This window comes from Capricornis sumatraensis, chromosome X, assembly GCF_032405125.1.
Source record: "Capricornis sumatraensis isolate serow.1 chromosome X, serow.2, whole genome shotgun sequence".
Taxonomy (NCBI): Eukaryota; Metazoa; Chordata; class Mammalia; order Artiodactyla; family Bovidae; genus Capricornis; species Capricornis sumatraensis.
Window position 1 is genome coordinate 146,894,881 of NC_091092.1, and position 21,329 is coordinate 146,916,209.

Here is a 21,329-nt window from a genome sequence, read left to right on the forward strand (position 1 = left end):
GATCTTCCTGACCCAGGGATCAAACCTGGGTCTTCTGTATTGCAGACGGATTCTTTACAAGCAAGTCCCAAATCATCACAAGACATATTTTTTATCATAGCATTATTTTTTGTGTGTGTGTCTGTCTATAGTGCATGTGTTTCCATGAGTGAAACTGTAATAATTGAGTCTGTTTATCTGTAGAAAACTTAGCTATTAGCACTATCTCCCTCTATATTTGCATAATGTCTGCCCATACCTAATGTCTAATCTATATCTACAGTGAGATGATAAATAGTGAAAGTCTTTCTAGGTGGTTGAGAATGTTAAAAGTAGGGACAGACTTTTGTTTCTTTTTAACTGCCTCAGTTTTATGTCAAAAATATAAATATTATGTTGTAATACATAAGAAAGGAAAGAGAAAAATTGCATTTAAAATGCAAAAAATTCCATTTAATATTAAATATAAAAATTCCATTTAATATTTATGTTATAATGTTGATTGTCCATAAAACGTATAGTAAATAAGGTGTTATCCATAGCCGTTTTATAAATAGGATCTCTTAACTTTAAACCAAGCATTTTGGAGCAAGAAATGATGATTTCATATTTGAGGAATATTGGTAGGTGTTTACAACCCAGAGTTCTGGTTTTATTTCCAGGAAATAAGAACGATACATTTGCATTCAAAAGCATGATTTTTTATTTTTTCTTTTTAGAACTGAAAAACATCTAGAACGGTGTTTATTTATATATCTATCTTGATGGATAAATCTGAACAGTGTATTTTAAACTCAACCATACACAGTTTTAGGGCTTTCTTAGTTGCTCAGATGGTAAGGAATCTGCCTGCAATGCGAGAGACCCAGGTGTGATCCCTGGGTGGGGAAGATCCCCTGGAGAAGGGAATGGCAACCCACTCCAGTATTCTTGCCTGGAGAAACCCGTGGACTGAGGAGCCTGGAGGGCTACAGTCCATGGGGTTGCAAAGACTTGGACGTGACTGAGCGACTAACACACACACACACATACAGAGTTTTCCTGTTTTGTGCAGTGTGTACACACATCCTTGCGTCATTTTCATTTCCGACCTATAGTACATACTTGCCAGCATATTTATAATTATTGCATTACTAAATGTGATTTGAAGAATTTTTGACATGAGGTTCAATTATCCATGCTTGGCCAAGTGTCAAGGTTCATGGGGCCATCCTGTATCTATTTCAGATGTTAGCGCAATTTTTATGATCCAGTTTCTTTTCTTCTGTGGCTTTCTCTTATCGTCCTTACAGAGAACTGTTTATAAAGCAGCACTATGATTCATTTGACTCTCTCTCTCTTCCTTTGCTTCTCTTTGCTAAAATTCTTAAAACTCAATTTAATTAGTTCAGTTTTGGTAAAGATAATTAAAGCAAAGAGCCAAACATGCACGTTGCTAAAAGTACTAAAGTGAGGGGTTTATTTGAAAAGCTCCATTAAGTGACAGCATATATTTGTACATGTAGGAAGGTACACATTGTATATTTTACATATCTGCAGCCATATATCTTTATTCATTTTCATTTTGTTCCGTGTACTCACCACTCACACAAATGATGGAGAGAGCCATTCTGAAATGTTCTCAGCATTTTACTTAAATGGTCAGGGGGAAAAAAGAAAAAAAGACTATTTAAATAGGAGACTATTAACTCAATCATTGAAGCAGAAAATGTTCCGACAGTCATCCAAAAGTATCTCTCTTTATACCACTTTCATTTTCATTCCAGAAAGGCGGGTTATTAAGACCGTGATGTTTTCCTGGAAATTCTGACATTTACAGATAGGTGCAAGTCAGCTGGAAGGCAAGCACAAAGACTTATTAGGCATCTGTAGCTAGCAGCTGAGTCTCTCCATGTGGACTTCATTTTCGTCACCTATTGTCTAGATTTATTTTAGGATAAAAGTGAAGTGAAATGGAAATCTGTGTTGTGTTACTCGCTCGGTCATGTCGGACTCTTTGCGGCCCCATGGGTTGGAGCTCAGCAGGCTCCAGGCAAGGATACTCCAGGCAGGAATTCTCCAGGCAACAATACTGGAGTGGGTTGCCATTTCCTTCTCCAGGGCATCGTCCCAACCCACGGAAAGAACCCAGGTCTCTTAGGTCTCCTGCATTGGCAGGCAGCTTCTTTATGGTCTGAGCCATCATGGAAGCCCTTAGTAACTAAAAAGACAATTCTGATTTTTCACAGTTGAAATTGGTCTGAGAAATAGCACCCACTTGATGGGACATTCCTGATGGGTCAGTGATTAAGACTTCACCTTTCAATGAAGGGGTTGCCGATTTGATCCCTGGTTGGGAAACTGAGATACCGTGTGTCTTGGGGCCAAAACACTAAGATGTAAAACAGAAGTAATATAGTAATAAATCCACTGCTGTTGCTAAGTCGCTTCAGTCGTGTCTGACTCTGTGCAACCCCATAGATGGCAGCCCACCAGGCTCCCCCGTCTCTGGGATTCTCCAGGCAAGAATACTGGGGTGGGTTGCCATTTCCTTCTCCAATGCATGAAAGTGAAAAGTGAAAGTGAAGTCGCTCAGTCGGGCCCGACTCTTAGCGACCCCATGGATTGCAGCCTACCAGGCTCCTCTGCCCATGGGATTTTCTAGGCAAGAGTACTGGAGTGGGGTGCCATTGCCTTCTCCGACAAATTCACTAAAGCCTTTAAAAATGGTCCACATTAAAAAAAAAAAAACTTGAAAAAATGCAACAAAAACAAGAGGCAGAAGGGACATATAAAAGCCAATTTTGTACTTTGCATGTTCTCATGAAAAAGATTTTTAGTACATCTTTTCTCTTTATAATTTTTTTAAAAATAACATTTGACAAAATAATGCCACTTGCCATGAAATTGATGGACCTGGAGACTGTGATCCTGAGTGAAATTAGTCACACAGAGAAGGCCAAATATCCTATGGCATCCCTTATATGTGAAATTTAAAACGAAATGATACAAATGAACTTATAAAACAGAAACAGACTCACAAAGTTTGAGAATAAGCTTATGGTTGCTGGAGAAGGATGGGGGAAGGGACAGTTAGGAAGTCTGGGATGGACATGGACCCACAGCTGCATTTAACATGGAGATCCAGCAAGGACCTGCTGGACAGCACAGGGAACTCTACTCAATCCTCTGTAATAACCTTATGGTTCCCAGAGGAAAGGATGGGGGAAGGATAGTTAGGAATTCTGGGATGGAAATGGACACACTGCTATGTTTAACATGGAGAACCAGCAAGGACCTGCTGTCCAGCACAGGGAACTCTGCCCCGTGATATGTGGCAGCCTGGATGGGAGGGGAGTTTAGGGGACAAGGGATCCGTGTGTATGTGTGCCTGAGTCCCTTTGCTGTCCACCTGAAACTGTCACAGTGTGGTTCATCTGCTATTTCTTGTCGTTCAGTTGTCAAGTCCTCTCCAGTGAGTCAGTTCTTGGCATCAGGTGGCCAAAGGATTGGAGCTTCAGATTCAGCATCAGTCCTTCCAATGAATACTCAGGGTTGATTTCCTTTAGGATGGACTGTTTTGATCTCCTTGCTGTCCAAGGGGCTCTCAAGACTTTTCTGTAGCACTACATTTTAAAGCATCAATTCTCATTGCCTGTACCTCAATACAAAATTTTTTAAAAAAGAAATAAATAGAAATAACATTTGAAATGCTTCTTTGCTAAGAGATTACTGAAAAATAGATTCCACCAAAAGAAAACAAACAAAAAATGCAAGAATGCCAATGGTTGAAACTGCTGTCCAGTTTTCACTTTTTGAAGGCTTCCCAGGTGGCAATAGCTCTGAAGAAATCCCCTGCCATTGCAGGAAGCAGATTCGATGCAGGCTCCATCCCTGGGTCAGGAAGATCCCCTGGAGGAGGGCAGGGCAAGTATTCTTGCCTGGAGAATCCCATGGACAGAGGAGCCTGGTAGGGGCCACAGTCCATTGAGTCTCAAAGAGTTGGACATGACTGAAGTGACTTAGCATGCAACCACTTTACCTTTTTCTTTGTTGGTTGGTTGATCGATTTTTCTCTTTATTAGGCCCCTGGAAAGGAATTACTCACCCTGGAGATAATAAATTAACAAAAAAAGGAGCCTGTCCTGTTTTTTTTTTTTTCATTCTTGCTTGTTGAAGGGGTCCATCTCAGTGTGGCTGCTCCCAGGGTGATGGAATTGGGAACTTTTATTAGTTTAATTGTTGAAATGCCTTTCCCTGTAGGCCACTTACAGAACTCTTAACAGAAGGCTGTAAATTGTGGGAGACAGCCAGATGAACTAGGACACAGTCTCATTTGCTGTTGAACTGGAGGAGCAGTTAATGCTTGGCAGGGGATGTGGGCGGACAGGAGTGAAGCAAAGCTAAAAAGAAACGTCTGCTAATAGACGGACACATGTAAAATGGGATATTTTGTAATTAGATGTCTTTGGTTTTTTGGAGCAGAGGGCTGTTGTCTCCGGGAGCTTGACCTGCAAAAAGCATGACCTAGCCTCAAGCCAGAAAATACGTAGTCAGTGCCAACGTTTAAGGAGGTGCTGTGAATTTCCCGAGAGAGGCGAAGACTCCAAAGACTTCCACAGATTTGTGTCAACAGCATCAACCGTCCATGGTTCATAAACTTGTGAAAATAGAATTGCTTATCCATTTGTCGATCATTAGGCTGGGTGGCATCACCGACTCGATGGACGCGAGTCTGCGTAAACTCCGGGAGTTGGTGATGGACAGGGAGGCCTGGCGTGCTGCGATTCATGGGGTCGCAAAGAGTCAGACACGACTGAGCGACTGAACTGAACCGAACCCTACTATACATTTCTACCAATTTTTTCCCCAGGGGCCTATCTGAAACAAGAAGACATTAGTTTTGCTATGTTTTGGACCCAGGTCCGAGATCATCGTCATCATCTTCTTCTTTTTTTGTTGTTGTTAATATTTATTCATATATTTATTTGTTTTTTTTTTGTTGCTGTTAATATTTATTCATAGATTTATTTGGCTGTGTTGGGTCTTTGTGGTGGCACACGGGATCTTTTGCCTTGGCACACGGACTATAGCTTGTATCCCCTGGAGAATGGATAGGCTACCCACCCCAATATTCTTGGACTTCCCTTGTGGCCCTTGTGGTTTGAACTGTAGGGACTGAACCCACGCCCCCTGCATTGCATGGTGTTCCTAACCACTGGACTGCCACGGACGCCCCCAAGGCCATTCTTTCAGCAACCCTCTTCCCCTAGACTCTGAGAGACAAGTCCCTCTCCATCAGCTAGAGACTTCTGTGGGGCCTTGTGAGACTGCGTAAACTAGTATCGTTGTTACATGGACGCTCATTCTCTAGGCTGCCGTGATTTCAGGACTCACAGTTTGCGAGCAAAGAGGCAAGCCTTAAAAACATTAATTGTAGCTGAGCAAAAGCTTGAGACTCGCTGACCCCTCAGCCTAAGAAGATGGTAGTGTGTGATATGGTAGTATGTGAACGTCGCTCAGTCGTGTCCGACTCTTTTGTGAACCCTCAGACTATACAGTTCATGGAATTCTCCAGGCCAGAATCCTGGAGTGGGCAGAGGTTCCCTTCTCCAAGGGATCTTCCCAACCCAGGGATGGAACCCAGGTCTCCTGCATTGCAGGCAGATTCTTTACCAGCTGAGCCACAAGGGAAGCCCAAGAATACTGGAGTGGGTAGCCTATCCCTTCTTCAGGGGATCTTCCCACCGCAGGAAGGTCTCCAGGTCTCCTGCATTGAAGGTGGATTCTTTACCAACTGAGCTATCAGGGAAGCCCCCATAAGCTAATAATAACCTAAGAAGATATACATTTTCAAACATAAAGTTTTAAGTGATGGAAATAAGTCCTCATTTTTTTCAATTATATGAAAAACCCTAGTAAATTCATTCTAGTGTAATATATATGTGAGGTAAAAAAAAAAAATATGTCTTTCAGTGACTTATAGTCTCATTCTCTGTGAAGAATTTCAGAAACAGGAAATGTGGGCCCGCCCTCCCTTGTGTGAATCTATAAATACATTTTGGAATTCAAACTATTTTGAATTTCAGCTAATTAGTGTACCTTCCAGAGTTTAAAAAGTTTTGCAAATCTTTGTGCAAATTTATCTTTCGCTGCACAATATTAAAGGCAGAAACGGGTCCTCTTTTCCAGAAGCATGGTCTGCTAAGAATGTAGTGTGTGGGGAACCGTGGTGTGGTGTTTACTGCCTGGTAATGTTTTCTCAAGAATTAAATGGTAGCAGCTGTCTCCCTGACTCAGCGATTCATACACCTCCCGTCTTCTGACCACACCCCCACTCCCTGCTGGCCTTATGAGCGAGTTATGGAAACTCTGAAGCCTTCTGTGTTTGAGAAAAGTCACCCCTTCGCTCATCAAGTTATTGGAGAAACGTCTGTAAAGTGTAGCGCGTGTGGTGTCTGTGTGCAATCTCTCAGTGACCTCTTCCCATTAACTACAGAGCTGCCCTCGTGATTTTCAGTCCAGGACCAAGAAAAATGGCATGTGTGCGCACACGCACACACACAGACACACAAAGAGACACACACACAGAAATAACATGTAGATACAGACACACAGACATACAGGGAAATGCAGAGACACACACACAGACAGACACACACACATAGATGCATACACAGACATACAAACCCACACACTCATAGACACACACACACACAAACACAGCCGCACACAAACAGAGCCACGCTGGTATCCTCAATCTGTGGGCACATAGCAGCTCTGGTTCCATATTTGTCTTGCAAAACTTGGCACGTAGATAAGCCTGGGGCTTGGTTGCCCAGGACCCTTCCAGGTGCTCCGCAAGTTTCAAGATTCCTCCCCCATCTCTGTCTATGGTGTTGCAAGCCTCACACTCACAGCAGGCAGCATCCAGGCGGTTAGAAGCAAGGTCAGAGGCCCGCTCTGCTTTGCCTCTGAAGCCCCAACAAGACTATTTATTTAATTCCCCTAAGGATGGTCCAGCCAGACTAAATAATAATAGTTTGGTCATTAAGCAAAGTCAAGGACCTTCGGTTCCTCCTCAAGGGGTGCAGGCAATACTCTGAGCCGTATTCTGTGGGCTGTCTTATAGCTACCGAAACCCTCACCAGGTGGAGAGGTTTCGATGACCAGACTGTAGCCAGGTCGTGGGCTGAGACAGTTCCAAGACCTGGCCTCGAGAAATGGGAACGGAGCAACTCTGGAACTCAAGGTTAACTGCACCTGAGATAGTTAAGATGACATTTAGCAGACAACCGGTGATCAGTTTCAAGCTGACTGTGAGAGGTGCCTGCTGTTTGTATGTGCGTGGAGCAGCCTCCCTCTGTCTGTAAAAGCTCTTATCTCCTGACTGTCAGCTGGAGGGAGGGGGCGGGCAGGGTGTCAGCCTTTGGACAGGAGTTCGGTCTCCCCCTCTCCCTTGCTGCCGGCTTTCAAAATAAACTTTCCTTTCCAGCAACCTGGTCTTATCACTGGCTTCGGAGCAGGGAGCAGCCAGACCCCACTTTGGGTTGCATCACGAAGCTGCCACGTTGGTGGGTTGTTCCACTTCATTTCTGATTAGAATCCATGTGTGAATACCCCATCTTTTTTTGTTTGTTTGTTTGATCCCTTGTCTGTGCTGTGGGCAAAAAGAGAGTACTTCCAGTTTGGGGTTCTTGAGGAGGAAGCAGCAGGCAGTTAGTTGACTTTCATGGGGACCGGGCTCTATCATCTTACATAAATATCTAGGGGGGAAACTGCGGAGAGATTGCCATAGATGTCGGGGAAGCGGGAAGGAACTTGTCAGAGTGGCTGAACTGGTTTTCATCCTCCCCTGCAGGGCATGACCACTAAACAGGCTCCCTTTTAAGAACCCTGAAGGGTCTGTAAGGAAAGACACAGGGAAGGGGAACAGCTGCTGTCTTTTCACATGTCTTTTCTGGCATCAGAGAAGTTGGTGCTGGAAAATAAAATATATACGGTAGTAAAGAAACCCCTGCTGATGCAGCAGACCGAGTTTTCATCCCTGGGTTGGGAAGATCCCCTGGAGGAGGAGCTGGCAACCCACTCCAGTGTTTTTGCCTGGAGAATCCCATGGACAGAGGAGGCTGTGCTTTGTCACTCAGTTGTATCTGACTCTCCGAGAACCCTGGAGTGCAGCCCACCAGGTACCACCATCCACATGGATTCTCCAGGCAAGAATACTGGAGTGGGTAGCCATTCCCTTTTCCAGGGGATCTTCCCAACCCCAGGGATGGAACCCAGGTCTCCCGAATTGCAAGCGGGTTACTTACCGTCCCTAAGTCCCACTCGTGTGACCTCCATGGAGTGAAGCCCGCCAGGCTCCTCTGTCCATGGGATTGTCCCGGCAAGAATACTGGAGGGGGTTGCCATTTCCTTCTCCCAGAGGAGCCTAGTGGAGGGGTCATAAAGAATCAAACAGAATGAGCGACTGAACAATAAGCAGCCCTGGGGTCTCTACTGTAGCAATCACGCTGCAATCGTGGGTTAATCCGTGATTAACCGCTACCCTGAATTTTTGGTTTGTTTTTATTGTGGTAAAAGTCACATAATAATAAAACATATTATTCTAACCATATTTACCTGTGGTAAAGGGCTTCCCTGGTGGCTCAGACAGTAAAGCATCTGCCTGCAGCAATCCAGGAGACTCGGGTTCGATTCCTGGGTAGGGAAGATCCCCTGGAGAGGGAAATGAAGTAAAATTCATATAATAATAAAACATATTACTTTAACTATATTTAACTGTGGTAAAAGGCTTCCCTGGTGGCTCAGATGGTAAAGCATCTGCCTGCAGCAATCCAGGAGACTCAGGTTCGATTCCTGGGTCAGGAAGATCCCCTGGAGAGGGAAATAAGGTAAAAGTCATATAATAATAAAACATATTATTTTAACCATATTTAACTGTACAGTTCAGAGGCAGTAAGCACATTCTCATTGTTGTGTCCTGCAAGTATTTATTTATCATCTCTGGCCTAGTTATTATGTTGTTTTTCTGTAAGGTTATACCCAACTCTTGCCACCTCATGAATTGCATGGATCCAACTCTTGCTGTGTGTGTGTGTAAGGTTGTATCCTTCTGTGTAAGGTTGAATCCTTGCACAAGCATACAAAGTTGCATCCTTACTTTTGTGTAAGGTTGTATCCAACTCTTGCGGAAACCCCATGTAGCCTGCCAGAATCCTCTATCCATGGCATTTTCCAGGCAAGAATACTGGAGTGAGTGGCCATTTCCTTCTGCAGGGAATCTTCCCCACCCACGGATCGAACCTGAGTCTCCTGCATTACCGGCAGAGTGCTGTCTGAGCTGCACTCTAGACCGTGCTTTTACATTTTAATTATTTTTATTTTTGACTCGACTGGATCTTTCTTGGGGCACACAGGCTTCCTTGATTTGCAGGGAGCCGGGGCTACTTTTCCTTGGGGTGGAAGGTTTCGCTGTGTCTTCTCTTGCTGCACAGCACTGGGCTACATGCTCACCGGCTTCAGGAGTATTTCTCTCTCTCTCTCTCTCTCTCTCTCTCTCTATATATATATATATATATATATATATATATATATATATATATATATTGCTTTGAAAGCTTTACTCTTTAACCAAAGACCTACAGAGAGTTACCAGTCTTCCAGCCAGCAGGCAGCCTGCAAGCCTGCGTGGTTGGCTGCAGTCTTTCTCTCCAGGAACCTGGAGTCTCAGCTACGCTTGGTTGAACTAAGCGACTGGCTGGCACCATGTGCCCCTCCTCAGGCCTGTGCGCCTGTACGTGCACGTGTGGGGTACCCTCGTGATCGCGGAGGGCCGGGGGCACAGTCCTGTCTGCACAGAAGGACCGAGAGCAGGCCCTGTCCGCATCTCCTGTGTGCCCCTGGCCTCACTGTGCCATCTCTATTGGGCCTGCCCAACAGTGTGTGTGTGTGTGTGTGTGGGGTACCCTTGTGATCACAGGGGTCTGGGGGCACGGTCCCGTTTGCATAGAAGGACCTCGGGCAGGCTTTGTCCGCATCGCTCCTGTCTCTCTGGCCTGGCTGCATGGTCACCACCGGGCCTGCAGCTTCATCTCCTACCATCCACCCTCCACCACAGCCTTCCCTGGAGGCAGACTGGCGGCCGGGTCCTCCCATCGCCTCACCTGGTGCCAGCTGGACGCCCTCTCCTTCCACCATGCTGGGCGTCTGCATTTGCTGGGCGTCCGGCTAGAAGAACTTGGTTCAGTGACCTGTTCGGGAAGCCAGCAGGAGCCAGCCCTTTTTAATAAAAAAATTTTTTTTTTAATTTATTTTTGGCTTTTCTGGCTCTTCTGTTGCTTTTGTGTGGGCTTTCTGTAGTCATGTCGAGTGGAAGCTTTTCTTCCTTGCAGGGAACAGGGGATTCTCATTGTGGTGGCTTGTCTTGTCGTCCAGCATGGACTCAACACTTGTGGGTCCCAGGCTTAGTTTTTCTCCACTCGATATGTGGGATCTTTGTGGAGCAGCCCCGTGTCTCCTGCATGGGCAGGCAGATTCTTTTTTTATTTTTACCTTTTTTTTTAAACAGCATACCATTTATTATTGATGGTTTTAATGAAGTTAGTGAAGCTAAAGAGAAAATCAGGCAACATTTATGTATTTGATAGCTTAGTGCAAGTTACGTTTACGTTTAGATCCATCTGTTTGAATACGTCACCAGTCAGTTCAGTTGTTCAGTCCTGTCTGACTCTTTGCGACCCCATGGACTGCAGCACACCAGGCTTCCCTGTACATCAACAACTCCCAGACTTTACTCAAAATCGTGTCCACTGAGTTGATGTCACTAATGTTTATACATATTTGTATATGTTTATACACATTTGATGCAGAAGGTGATGGCACCCCACTCCAGTACTCTTGCCTAGAAAATCCCATGGATGGAGGAGCCTGGTAGGCTGCAGTCTATGGGGTCACGAAGAGTCGGACTCGACTGAGCAACTTCCCTTTCACTTTTCACTTTCGTGTATTGGAGAAGGAAATGGCAGCCCACTCCAGTGTTCTTGCCTGGAGAATCCCAGGGACGGGGGAGCCTGGTGGGCTGAGGTCTATGGGGTCTCACAGAGTCGGACACGACTGATGCAACATAGCAGCAGCAGCATACACATTTGATGGATATATTGCTCATTATTCCAAACACACTTTCTAGGTTCTAATGTTTATTTGCAAAAAATCTTGGTATTTATAGACAACATCTATTCATTTACATGATAGAGTTTTACAAATGTCCTTTAAATTTAGTACTTTTTTTGTCATGGGAGTATTCTGATACGTAGTTGCCAAATAATAATAATGGCGTTCTCTCTACATTTTTAAAAGAAAACAGCAATTGACTTCATCAAGTACCTAGTTTAGATCGTTGTGGTTGGCAGGTGGATTCTTAACCACAAAGCCACCAGAGAGACCCAGGGATGGCTTTAAGAATGAGCTGTGTGCATTCAGGGATGGTGGCTTGTTCTGTGGGGTTCAGGCGCCCCGCTCCAGGCATCTGTTTGGGGACCCAGCCACGTGCGTCACAGAGAAGCAAGCAGCTGATGACTCATAGGAGCATGACATGCAGACACCCTGGATCCTTCCAGGCCTGCTTGGAACAACTCTTCAGAACCCCCATTCCAGGGCCCTGGCTCTGAATGCAGAAAGGCCAGGTCCTTCTCTGTGTCCTGCTCACTATAAACCGTGAACATGGCTTTTCCTTCTGTCTCGGCATGCCTGACAGCACATCCCATTCTCACCAAGGGTGGAGGTCGGGGGTCTGACCTGGTAAAGGGACCCAAGGCATCCAATTGTACTGACTTGCTGTGGGGTTAGGCTGACTGCGGTGTTTACCAGGAGATCACGAGTTGAGGGAGGAAGACTGAGCTAGTGGAGGTGATGGAATCCCAGTTGACCTATTTCAAATCTTAAAAGATGATGCTGTGAAAGTGCTGCACTCAATATGCCAGCAAATTTGGAAAACTCAGCAGTGGCCACAGGAATGGAAAAAGACAGTTTTCATTCCAATCCTTAAGAAAGGCAATTCCAGAAAATGCTCAAACTACCGCATAACTGTGCTCATCTCACACACTAGCAAAGTGATGCTCAAAATTCTCCAAGCCAGGCTTCAACAGTACATGAACCGTGAACTTCCAGATGTTCAAGCTGGTTTTAGAAAAGGCAGAGGAACCAGAGATCAAATTGCCAATATCCACTGGATCATAGAAAAAGCAAGAGAGTTCCAGAAAAACATCTATTTCTGCTTTATTGACTATGACAAAGCCTTTGACTGTGTGGGTCACAATAAACTGTGGAAAATTCTGAAAGAGATGGGAATACCAGACCACCTGACCAGCCTCCTGAGAAATCTGTAGGCAGGTCAAGAAGCAACAGTTAGAACTGAACATGGAACAACAGACTGGTTCCAAGTTGGGAAAGAAGTACGTCAAGGCTGTATATTGTCACCCTGCTTATTTAACTTATATGCAGAGTACATCATGAGAAATGCTGGACTGGAAGAAGCACCAGCTGGAATCAAGATTGCCGGGAGAATATCAATAACCTCAGATATGCAGATGACACCACCCTTATGGCAGAAAGTGAAGAAGAACTAAAGAGCTTCTTGATGAAAGTGAAAGTGGAGAATGAAAAAGTTGGCTTAAAGCTCAACATTCAGAAAACTAAGATCATGGCATCTGGTCTCATCACTTCACGGCAAATAGATGGGAAACAGTAGAAACAGTGACAGACATTATTTTTGGGGGCTACAAAATCACTGCAGATGGTGACTGCAGCCATGAAATTAAAAGATGCTTGCTTCTTGGAAGAAAAGTTATGACCAACCTAGACAGCATATTGAAAAGCAGAGATATTACTTTGCCAACAAAGGTCTGTCTAGTCAAGGCTATGGTTTTTCCAATGGTCATGTATGGATGTGAGAGTTGAACTATAAAGACAGCTGAGCGCCGAAGAATTGATGCTTAACTGTGGTGTTGGAGAAGACTCTTGAGAGTCCCTTGAACTGCAAGGAGATCCAACCAGTCCATCCTAAAGGAGATCAGTCCTGAGTGTTCATTTGAAGGACTGATGCTGAAGCTGAAGCTCCAGTACTTTGGCCACCTTATACAAAGAGCCGACTTATTAGGAAAGACCCTGATGCTGGGAAAGATTGAAGGCAGGAGGAGAAGGGGACGACAGAGGATGAGATGGTTGGATGGCATCACTGACTCAATGGACATGAGTTTGAGTAAACTCTGGGAGTTGGTGATGGACAGGGAGGCCTGGCTTGCTGCAGTCCATGGGGTCGCAAAGAGTAAGACACGACTGAGCGACTGAACTGTGCAGACTAGTGATTCAGTTTTACACATACAGATATTCTTTTTCTGATATTCTTTCCCCGTGTGGTTTATTTCAGGAGACTGGATATAGTCCCGTCCTTTACAGTAGGACCTTATTGTTTGTCCATCCTGCATATAAAAGTTTCCATCCGCTAATGTCAAACTCCCACGCCATCCCTTCCCTGCCTCTTGGCACCCACAAGTCTGATCTCTATGTCTGCGAGACTCTATTTCTCTTTTGTCAAATAGGTTCACTTGTGGACACTGTATATTGTTATTGCATGTTGTTCCCATTGCAATCCAGGGGAAGCACTGTAAAACTACCGTCTGTGGTTTATTCTCTCTTCTCACCAAGACAGTTTCAGGATTCACACCATGCGTCCTAAACAGGGTTATCACCTGCTTCATTGTGCCCTCGATTTCTACCTGGTTGGATTTACATGTTTTGTGCGTTAGACGTATGGCACACACCCTCACTGACATGTATGTGCATTAATCAGTTTATTGATCACTTTAGGAATCCAGTAACATCAACAAGAGCACAGGGGACTCGTAGTAGGCAAGTCGCGGGTCGTGACTTCCTGGGAGAGACGAAATGACAGTTTCAAGGAAAAGGTCTATTATCTTGATACAGATGATTAGTGCTGTGACGCTGGTCATATTCTTAACTTAGTTTTCTGCTTGAAACATGAAAAAAAAAGTAGCACGTTGTTGAGCTGATTAGGATTAACATGATGTTGGTGATAGCATAAAGGAGAAGAGAGAAGCCGTGGATGGTGGACCCAGGGGAGAATTTTCCCTGCACCTTTCACAGAAGTCCTTCTGTGAGTGTGGCCGTGTGGGATTATCCTATAAGACCCTTTTCACAGAAGTCCTTGTGTGTGTCCCTGTGGGCTTGCATAGCATTACCACCTGGTGAAACTAGCGATATGCAGTCCTGCATCAGCGCATCTGCTGAGAGTCGCTAGGTTACATATTCAGAGGCCTGAGATGTAGGAGACGATATACTGTGTCACCCGTGCGGCTTACATCGTCTGCAGTCTCCTTTATCATCATGGATGTGTTGCGGCTGCAAGGTCCTTCATTCCCAGTGGGATTCACCGGGGGGTCATCACGTCTCACAGCTCGGGGCTTCACACCGCCTCCTCCTCTGTCCTCAGAGCATCTCACCGTGGAGTCTACACCAGTGTTGTGTTTGGACATTTAAATCCAACCACTTATGGAAGCCCGAGCCTTTGCTGTCCAGCAAGGTGGACTGTTTTCTTCTCTTATTCTTTCTGTAAATCAGTTTTTATTGAAATGTCCTAGATTTGCAGTGTTGTGTTACTTTCAGCTGTACAGCAAGTGATTTGTTTGTACATTTGTGGTTGTTTAGTTGCGAACTCATGTCCCACTGTTTGCATCCTATGGCCTATAGCTTGCCAGACTCCTCTGTCCATTGGATTTTCCAGGCAAGAATACTGGAGTGGGTTACCATTTTCTACTGCAAGGGATCTTTCTAACTCATGGACAGAAGCCACGTCTCCTGTGTCTCCTCATTGGCAGGCAGGCAGATTCTTGACCACTGAGTCACCTCCAAAGCCTCAGTTATACATATATGTAGGTAAATGTATTTCGAAGAAGGCAGTGGCACCCCACTCCAGTACTCTTGCCTGGAAAATCCCATGGACGGAGGAACCTGGTGGGCTGCAGTCCATGGAGTCGCTAAGAATCGGACAGGACTGAGCGACTTCACTTTCACTTTTCACTCTCATGCATTGGAGAAGGAAATGGCAACCCAGTCCCGTGTTCTTGCCTGGAGCATCCCAGGGATGGGGGATCCTGGTGGGCTGTCGTCTATGGGGTCACAAAGAGTCGGACTCAACTGAAGCGACTTAGCAGCAGCAGGTAAATGTATACCTTTTAGATTCTTCTTTTGAAAGTTATTACAAGACATTGCATATAGTTCTCTGTGTTATCCACTATGCCTTTGTCATTTATTTGATAAGTTTTACTGTGTATCTGCTCATCTCAAACTCCTAATTTACCCCTTGCCTGCTTCCCCTTTGGTGATCATTAATTTTGTCTGTGTTTGAGAGTCTGTTTCTGTTTTATGAATGGTTCATTTGCATCACATTTTTACGATTCCACGTGGAAGTGACGGCATATGATATTTGCCTTTCTCTGTCTGACTTAGTTCACTTAGTAAGATCATCTCTGGGCCCATCCATGTTGCTGCAAATGGCATCGTTTCGTTCTTTTTCATGGCTGAGTAATATTCCATTGTGTATGTATCCCATTCTTAAAACAGTTAAAAACTTGCACCTCCCCCAAAGAGCGAACCTACGGAGAAAAACCTCAGTGTCAGAAGTGTTACGTCTCTACTCACCCCGCTGATGTTCTCTGTTCTTATGGAGGACAGTCGTCTGTGAAAGAGAATGAATAAGGGGAATAATGACCATTGATATGCCTCTGTTTCCAAGGATTATTTCATAACAGCTTTGTACAAAGATATCTGTGTCAATGGCAATTTTGAATTGGATGTTCTAGTGACATGTTTTCATTTTGGAAACCTGTCATCTTCTGGGGCTTTACCTGTTTCGATGACATGTTCTATATTTTCATTTGGAATCCCTCTCTCAGTGTTCAGCTGCTGATACTTCTGAAATTCTTCTTGAGTGAAACTGGTTCCTTTGGCTGGATTTCATAGCAGACAAGGCAGAAGAGGTGTGTATTAGAATCTGTTATGGGTTGTAGAGAGTCACCTGGCTCCTACCTGTAGTGATCAGTAAGTCTCACCAACACCGCTGGCCTCCACCATCACTTAAACCCAGGTATTTTTCTACAGACGTGCCCGTGTGTGCACACAGGTCTTCACAGGGGTCCATGGGGGTAGAGTCCACATAGTTACCATGTTACCACGTTCCAGTTCTTGCAACTACTGCGTGAGCTCCAGGTCATTCAGCTGTGAGCTTAAGCATCACAGGGAGATGCAGGTTTTCATGGTACAGTGGGGAAGGTCGTGGCAAGTCTGAGACTCAACTCTCAGACTGTAACGCTTCCTGTCCACTTTGTCTACATCCTAGAATTCCATCCCTGGGGTTTTCACGAACCCTCATGAAATGGAGAAGGAAACGGCAACTCACTCCAGTCTTCTTGCCTGGAGAATCCCAGGGACAGAGGAGCCTGGTGGGCTGCCATCCATGGGGTTGCACAGAGTCGGACACGACTGAGGCAACTTAGCAGCAGCAGCAGCATGGAATGAATGGGCGGGGGATGATTTGGAATTTTCAAAAGTGCTCTGACCCCACTGAGATGGTGGATCACCTTATGTTCAATGCCCCATACCTGATATTTTCTGCCTGCTTTTTGTCTGTGAACGATTTTAGTCCAAGTGTAAGTTTATCAGAGGATTGCAAATGTCATATAGCAAAGGAAAACTGTCAAAGGAGATGAAACAATAATAGTGTAGTCATGAAGCATAGACAAAGATCTGTAGTTCCTCCCCAAGAGCAATAGATACTGTTCTGGGTCATATCCTATGCGCTGTCTTATAGACGCTGAAACCCCACCCTGGTGGACAAGTTAACTACAGGATGACTAGACTGTAGCTGTGACATAAGCTGCCACGATTCAGAGAACTGGTTTCAAGGAGATGGGAATACAGGGACCCTGGAACTGTCGATTCACTGTGCCTAAAACAGTCACGATGATGCTGGTCAGACCACTGATGACCAATTTCAAAATGACTGTTGGAGCTGACCTCTGTTTTTGCAAGGAGCCCTCTCCCTCTGTCTATAAGAGCGCTTGTCCCTCTGTTTGCCAGTTGTGGGCTGGGGCAGTCAGCCTTTGGACAGAAGTCCACTCTCCCTGTAGGTGTCTGCATCTGAATGAGAGCAGACTTTTCTTTCTAAGAAGCTGGGCTCTTGGTTGCCTTTTGAAGGGCAGGCAGCAAGATCCCACATTTGGTGACAACGTCACACATGCTACTGAGGACAAAAACTCACACTTTGTCATCCTCAAAGAACAGACACAACCCTCACCCATCCCCGATGAGGATATAATATCAGAGGGGATAAAGGGGTGTGGGAGTGAACCCAGGGGATTGGGCAGATGGCAGAATGACTGCCATTCCAGACCACACTGCCTCTGCAGTCTTCAATGTGGTCCGGTGGTATCTGCAGAGCACTGGGTTCAGGTTCAGGCAGTACTTTCATGACTGTGACCAAGGAGAAAGCATTTGTCGTGGAGATGAATGCAGTCATGGCCGGGGACCTGTGAGTTTCTAAACTCAGGTTTATACCTTGGTTCACTTTGGCGTCAGGACCCAGCAACTCTGTATGATACTTGGCAATAAACTCATGGAGCATCCTGAAATGTTTCCTTGGATCTCTGGAATAACTGTATCTCATTTTTAAAAGAGCCATCTGATAGAATCCCCCAGTGGATACTTTTCCACAGTTTTCTAGCAGACAGACTTTCTGTATTCCCGACTCAGGTCACATGAAGTCTGAATTCGCCATGTGAACACACATCTGTTTGAATGCGCTTCATATAAGGTGCTGTGCTCAGTCACTCAGTCGTGTCTGACTCTTTGTGACCCCATGGAGTATAGACCACCAGGCTCCTCTGTCTGTGGGATTCTCCAGGCAAGAATACTGGAGTGCATTGCTATTCCCTCCTCCAGGGGATCTTCCCAACCCAGGGATCAAGCCCAGGTCTCCCACACTGCAGGTCATTTCTTTCCCATCTGAGCCACAGGTCAAGCCCTAATGTAAGTTATGTGTGTACCTCTCTCCTTTCTGTAAAAATACTGATCATGTGAACGCATCTAGTTTGTATTGGGGAAGCTATGGTACGTACCGCAACCTTCAGTTACGTTTGTGATCTTCTCTCCATCATCATTTTTGAAATAAAATACCAGGATGTTGTCTGATACATGAATGATTTGCAAATAATTTGCACCTGCGACTGTGGCAGAGGAAAAAAAAAATCAAACCTCAATATGATTAACTTCTTTTCTTTTCATTTGAGCCTGACTTATTCTTCACATGCTATCGTGAGTCTTGCCTTGGATGGTGAACTGTATCTCACTGAGATTTCTAGTGATGCATTGTTAGAACTAGTTAAGACAGCTAGTGAACTAGGAACGCTTTCTTCACCCCACCCCCTCTTCTCCTGAAGATGAAGACTTCCAATCTTCTAGATTGAGCAGTCTTTGAATGATAAAAAGTTGTCTATTGCGACTCTAGGAGGTGTTGAACCTCAGCCATCTCATAGGACCTCACAAGAGCTGACTGTTAAATTTTCAAGAATTTTGTAACCCAGTTTGCAAGTACAATCATGGTTAGAAAGGAATTCAAAAATTTAAATGAATGATATTAAAATAAATGTCAGTCCATCATCCAGAGTTATTTCCTAGGACAAGCGGTGATAAAAGAGGTACAGATTAGTCTATCGCAAAATGTTGGGCATATATAATGTGAAATGCTTGCAGATTTTATCCTGTGGCTCTGTGTCCACAGTTGAAATTAAAATAAATACATAAGACCAAGATTAGAGTTCTCTGTTGTACATTTTTTTCCCATAAAAATGAAACATACAGACATTTGATCACTGAGTAGACCATTACAGTACTGATATTAATATTTGAGATTTATGTCCTCTTATTTTAATTACAGATAGAAATCTATGTTAATTCCCCTTTCAAATTATGTATTAATATTCATATTTGAGAATAATTTCTCCTTATTTTAAGCTATAGAGATAGAAGTCTATGCTAAAGTCCCTTTCAAATTATGTAAAAAATGAGTTTGAAATTTTGGCTGTTATTTTAACTGTTTCCATATTTGGACTTTAAGTTAATCGTGTTCTACTTACTAAACCTGTTAACGAAAAACTTTTAATATTTAAAGAATTTCTTTAGTCAAAACAAATTTAACCATGTAGGTCAAGTAAAAGAAAAAATTGTGAAAGCGTCGTTATTATCCTAAGTAGGTGATCACACTTCTCCATGCCCGAGGAACATGAGGAGTCCATGTTCTGGGGCTTTTTCTCAGAGACCATCAGTGGCCACATTCCTACCTTGGACCTCATTGTGGGACAGAATTGATTGCTGAAAAGTTAAATGGCTTTTCCAAGGTTGCATTGGTATCAAGTACAGGAAATAGTCCACCCATCGAGATATCTAGTTGTTTTGGATGAAACACAGACTATTCATCTGAACACGCTCCATGGTTTGGGGAAGACCACCCATCCGAGGAGCTGGAATACTCACATTCTATGAAGTAAACACCTCCTTCTTGTCTCTCTAGCACTCCTGAGAAAAACTGGCATCTCCCGTCAAGTCTGAAAAACACAGCAAACAAGACAATTCCTTCCCACCTGTTCACTCCCCAGGGCTTGAGGAGGACACCCTTCTGGGAATAGAGTTCGCACACCCAACTTCACCACCATGCCTCACACCTCTCACTGCACATTGGAGCCTGGACCCCATGTCAGAAGTCAACAGACTGCTGGCTTTCAGTTGAGGAGGACTGTGCTTACTTGACGTAAAATGAAATGAAGAGGTGTTCGCAGTCATCAATACATTTGATCTTGCGATTGTAACACCTCAGCGGGCCCCCTTCCACAATCTTCTCCTTGTTATCCGCGGCCGAATAAATGGTGCGCCACTCGCCTGTAACCTAAGAAGGAAGTTTCTCATAAACACCAGTCAATCTCTTTTCTGGTTACTCACCAATATACAGCACTACTATGCTTCTGCATTTACCACAGAAGAGAAGCAAATTGAATCTTATTAAAGCAAAGAGAAGTCCCTCCCTCTACCTTGCAGAACAACATGACAGGAAATCATCTTTCCTATTGGAGCACAAAGCGTAGAACTCAGAAAGTTTTGCAGACAGTTCAGAGTGTTTTGAAATAGCTAAAAGCATGCCAGTAAAGACCGTGACAGTTCATATCTTTCTGAACGTTAGCTTGTTAGGCTTTTGGTTTGTTTGTTTTGCCTACAGATGAATAAGATAAATGAAAAATAACCAAGAACAGAGAAACAGAGGGCAATATTATGTTCATGTAGATATGTCGACCACAGAAGGTATACAATCTGGTCATACATATACACAGAATCATCTCTGTCAGATGCACACACAGCCTCTCACACACACATGCACACACACACACATGATCAAGCAAGCAAGACCTCCTAGCAGATCAGCTCATGCTGGGTACCTTTGAGGGGTCTGTCTCAGCTGGAGTTTCCTGGGCGGCACAAACCAGGACAAGGACGAGACTCAGCAACAGAACGTTCATGTTGTGACTCTCGACGTCCTTCTACAGAATCTGAGGGCACCCCAGTTACTGGAGAGAATGTGCACTGGTCCCACTTTTTATAGGATTCGTCCCTTGGCGGAATACATATTGATCAAACAGTGGTTAATCACACCATCACAGTGACCTAAGCATAATCTTCGGACATCCTGGTTGGCAGCCGAGCATTTTGGCATTCTGTGCTTCTTATACAACTCCTCTGTTGTTTCTTTCACATTGAAGAGGTCTGTTTAAGCTTATTTTCTAAAACGAATGTTGGCACCTTCGGTTTAAGAAGATAAATAGGTGGTATCTCTACCAGGAATCAGTTCCCAGGGGATTCGTCAGAGGGGTCAATATATGTATTTTTAATATTGAAATTGCACTATAGCTGATGTACAATATTTTTTTGCTACAAGTGTAGCACATAGGTATTCATAATTTCATTTCTACCTTTAGAGTTATAAAATATTGCCTTTTTTTATTCCCTATGTTTTTCCAGTCTTTATTTTTCAAATAATCTTTGTATGTTATTAAGAGTTGGACATGACTGAGCGACTGAACTGAACTGAACTGACCTCTTATTGCACTCCTTGTCTGTGTGTTACTGACTTCTTTCCCTCAGCATATTCATTTGAATAAACATCTATGTATTTTTGTAGACTCCTTCCCCACTGCCCCTGCATAGTACCATGAGGATATGTCCCACTTTTATCCATTCCGGTGTTGATG

The 21,329-nt window shown here is 44.2% G+C and overlaps 1 protein-coding gene across 1 annotated transcript in view; it reads right to left on the reverse strand.

Annotated features, from left to right (window-relative positions):
- The window catches only part of LOC138071979 (allergen Bos d 2-like), a 124,761-nt gene extending 104,161 nt beyond the window's left edge, over positions 1-20,600 (reverse strand). The window contains exons 1-5 of the mRNA XM_068963336.1: positions 20,520-20,600; positions 19,836-19,975; positions 19,567-19,637; positions 18,153-18,260; positions 15,885-15,986 (exon numbers count right to left, since the gene is read on the reverse strand). Of these exons, the coding sequence (XP_068819437.1) occupies positions 15,885-15,986; positions 18,153-18,260; positions 19,567-19,637; positions 19,836-19,975; positions 20,520-20,600 (502 nt within the window). The remainder of the gene's footprint in view (positions 1-15,884; positions 15,987-18,152; positions 18,261-19,566; positions 19,638-19,835; positions 19,976-20,519) is intronic.
- Between the last annotated feature and the right edge of the window lie 729 nt (positions 20,601-21,329).